Here is a 3567-nt window from a genome sequence, read left to right as displayed (position 1 = left end):
TTGCCCATTCAAGTTGATTACAATGATAAACTGCAGCCAGGTGGAGACCCAACTGTGGACAACAAGCATGCATATGAGCTTCCCTGAGACAGTTTCTGATAGTTTGTACATAAATTATTTGGTTATGCAAACTGATTGTTGCAGCAGTTGCTCCGGTGGCTGGTCTCAGGTGATCTCAGAGGTCAAGATACTGGATGTGGTGGTCCTTGGCTGGTGTGGTTACACATGGTCTGCAGTGTTTATATTTTTGTTCATTATATATTTAACCCCAGCACACAGAACAAAACTAATATATGTTGTCTTAAACCTGTAGTTCCCAAACATTTTTGCTTACAACCCACAAAAAATAGCAGCGGCTCATGACTTGCAACTATTACGTTGAGGAAAACAAACATCTCTAATAGGACATGAGAGAACAAGCTGCCTCAACAGACATTTTACAACTTAACTCCATTCTTGATGGTGAAATATGGGTTTTGATGATCTGTAAAGCAGTTTAAGTTCCAGAGTCTCCACTTAGTAACTCCTTCATGCAAATTTGTCTCTCAACCAGCAGATGGCATTATATACCCCAAATATAAATCTGTCCACTAATTAACAAGTATTTTTGATGTGTCGATCAACTCTAACGCAAGTAGCAGAACATGCAAATTATTAACAATAACGTAAACATACCATGGTTATAGCTCCTTAGATGTTGCTGCTTCCTCACCTTCAATCCTAACAAATTGACTGGCTGCAGGTGAAGCCATGCAGCGTGTCCGTGGAGTCAAAGTCCATAAAAGATATAGGAGCAGGAGGTGAATGTTCACCAGTATGGGCTTGTGCAATACGCCAGACAAGTGTACAAGTCCTGGGTTCATGACTGTATTCCCTTTACCCTCAAATCAACATTTTTAAGCAAACGTTACACAGCAGACTTTGTTCAATATTACTGACAAATGCAGAAATTGTGAATCTAAACAGATTCTTTTAAAAGTTGTCACAAAACTTGATTTTCAAGTTAACAGAGGTGACAATGACACTGTTTCAAATAGTATATTGTTTTAAAATGCAAAGACTAGTGAATTTATTCATTCATCATCTGACATGAACTCAGTGCAGGTGCATCTAAAATTAGAATATTATGGTTTTTATTGTCAGTCATTTCATAAAGGGAAACTCTTATATTACATAGATTCATTATGCATAGAGTGACATATTTCAAGTCTTTATTTTTTTGTAATTTTGATGATTATGATTTACAAATGAAAAAAAATGAAATTTCAGTGTCACATAAAATGAGAATATTCCACAGCCAGCTTTTGGTACATTTGTCAGTGTGGGCAGGTGTCAAGTTCTGCTGGAAAATGAAACCAGCATCTCCATAAAGCTTTCATGAAGTCTCTAAAATGTCCTGAAAGATGCTGCGTTGACTGTGGACTTTAGAAAACACAGTGAACCAACACCAGCAGAGGATATGACCCCAAACCATCACTGACTGTTGAAACTTCACACTGGACTTCAAGCAACGTGGATTTTGGGCCTCTCCACTCTTCCTGCAGACTCTGAGACCTTGATTTCCAAATTAAATGCAAATTTTACTTTAAACTGAAAAGAGGACGTTGGACTAGTTCTTTTTCTCCTCAGCAGGTAAGATGTTTCTGACATCTCTGCTTCAGGAGTGGCTCAACTTGAGGAATGTGACATTTGTAGCTCATGTCGAGGAGTTAATCCGCTGATTAGGGTGTGACACCAGGAGTTAAAAATATTGAACCTCTTCAAAATATTCTCATTTTATGAAACACTGAGTTTTGGTTTTTCATTATTTGTAAGTTATAATCATCAAAATTATAAGAAATAAAGGCCTGAAATGTGTAATGAATCTATGTAATATATGAGTTTCACTTTCTGAAATAATTGACAAAAAAAAGTAACTTTTTCACGATATTCTAATCATTTGAGATGCACCTGTTGATGTGCAAAGCTGACATGAGTCACGTTTATTCTGTTCAACTGAAACACTCAAAAGTGATCTTCAAAAATCTAAACATCCAGTTCTTGACGCTGTATAAACTACAGCTTGGAGATTCTGGGTGTGGGGTAATATTTAAGGAAAAATTTGTCTGAAACAGAGGTTGGCATGTAGGACATGGGCAACCAGAAGAACTTGGCGTCCCAGCCGGGGGAGTAGCGGCAGCGAGGGTAAACGGCAGAGACGGCATGCTCCATGCAGCTGACCACCTTCATCAGGTCCCCATCCGAAAAATTCCTAAACCTCTGGTCCAGATGGTCAAACACTAAAAGAAAAATCATTGAATCATGACATATATATAAACACGTTAATTAAACGTGATCTAGAAAGAATGACATGCCAAAGACCAACGTCTTATGGTTTAAGAAAAATACCACACAAAGTTTTTTTTTGTATATGAACATATAAATGAACCTTTGCACTGTGATGAAACACAGACCTACCAATGAGTCCTACTCTGATCACGTGGTAGCTCTGAGAGGCCAAAACAATGATGTCAAATTTGAACTTAGAATAGGAGCCATGCATAAGACTGGAATCCTCACATAAACCAGCCTCTGAGATTTTATCTCACCTCAGATTTTATTTCAGCATCTTTGTTGACTTCTTCTAATTACTGTCAGGAACCTGATTTCGGAAATTGATCTGTTGACTTTTGTGGAGCTTAGCCTGTAGTAGTCCTGCTACTTGATGATTGTCAACTCTAATATTACTCACGTGATTGGGACAGTACGGGATACTGTACAGTAAAAAGTTAACGAAAAAAATAAAATACTTTGGACAGGCGTCGCCATTTTGTAGTTTTCTCTCACTAAGACTACACTGTATCAACACTTATACGGACTACATTTCCCAGAAGTCAACAGTGCCCCACCCATAAGTCTTGTTGCCTTCTGCTGAAATACGTAGAGGGGAAGTTTTGATCAGATAGGAAAAAGTTAGGTCCTTTACAGTGACTTTGGTGCCCAGGGGGATTCAGAGAGCTGCATGGAACCGGACCAGAACTGGAGAACTCCAGACCCATCAGCGAACCCAAGAGCAGGTAGCCGGCCCACCAGGACTTCCGAGCAGGGACGCACAGCCATAGGTCCAGTGTTCCCTCTGGAGCCCACTGCTGCTACTCTGAGCCACAGAGCTGACCAGAACCAGCAGGGTAGGTCCGCCGAAACGGAACCAAGTCAGAGCGGAACCGAACTGCTGCTGTTCTGCCAGCTGGTGAGTAAATTTAGTAGCTACATATAATTATGTTGTTAAATTTAGTAGGTTTAAGAGTTTAGAACATTGTGGGCTTCATCGCTGCAGGGTAGGTCTGCAGAAAGTGAACCGAGTCAAACCGGATCCGAGCAGAACCAAGAGCCGTTGCTGTTCTGCAGAGCTGGTGAGTAAAATTTAGTAGCTAGATACGTATGTTGTTAAAATGATGTAGGTTTAAGAATTTAGAACATTTAGAATGTTGGGTTTCTAAAGCCTTAATATATATATAAATACTAAAATAAATAACGTCACTACTTTGTGGATTTTCACCCTTTTTGGGGGGGGGGGGGGGGGGGGGG

General features: G+C 39.8%; 1 protein-coding gene across 1 annotated transcript in view; it reads right to left on the bottom strand.

The window, feature by feature from the left end:
- Window positions 1-2055: 2055 nt before the first annotated feature.
- The window catches only part of dhrs9 (dehydrogenase/reductase (SDR family) member 9), a 4104-nt gene continuing 2592 nt past the window's right edge, over window positions 2056-3567 (bottom strand). The window contains exon 4 of the mRNA XM_037686951.1: window positions 2056-2279. Within this exon, the coding sequence (XP_037542879.1) occupies window positions 2056-2279 (224 nt within the window). The remainder of the gene's footprint in view (window positions 2280-3567) is intronic.

This window comes from Nematolebias whitei, chromosome 13 (genome assembly GCF_014905685.2).
Source record: "Nematolebias whitei isolate Nwh7 chromosome 13, NemWhi1, whole genome shotgun sequence".
Classification (NCBI taxonomy): domain Eukaryota; kingdom Metazoa; phylum Chordata; class Actinopteri; order Cyprinodontiformes; family Rivulidae; genus Nematolebias; species Nematolebias whitei.
This window is presented reverse-complemented; position numbering and strand designations above follow the sequence as displayed.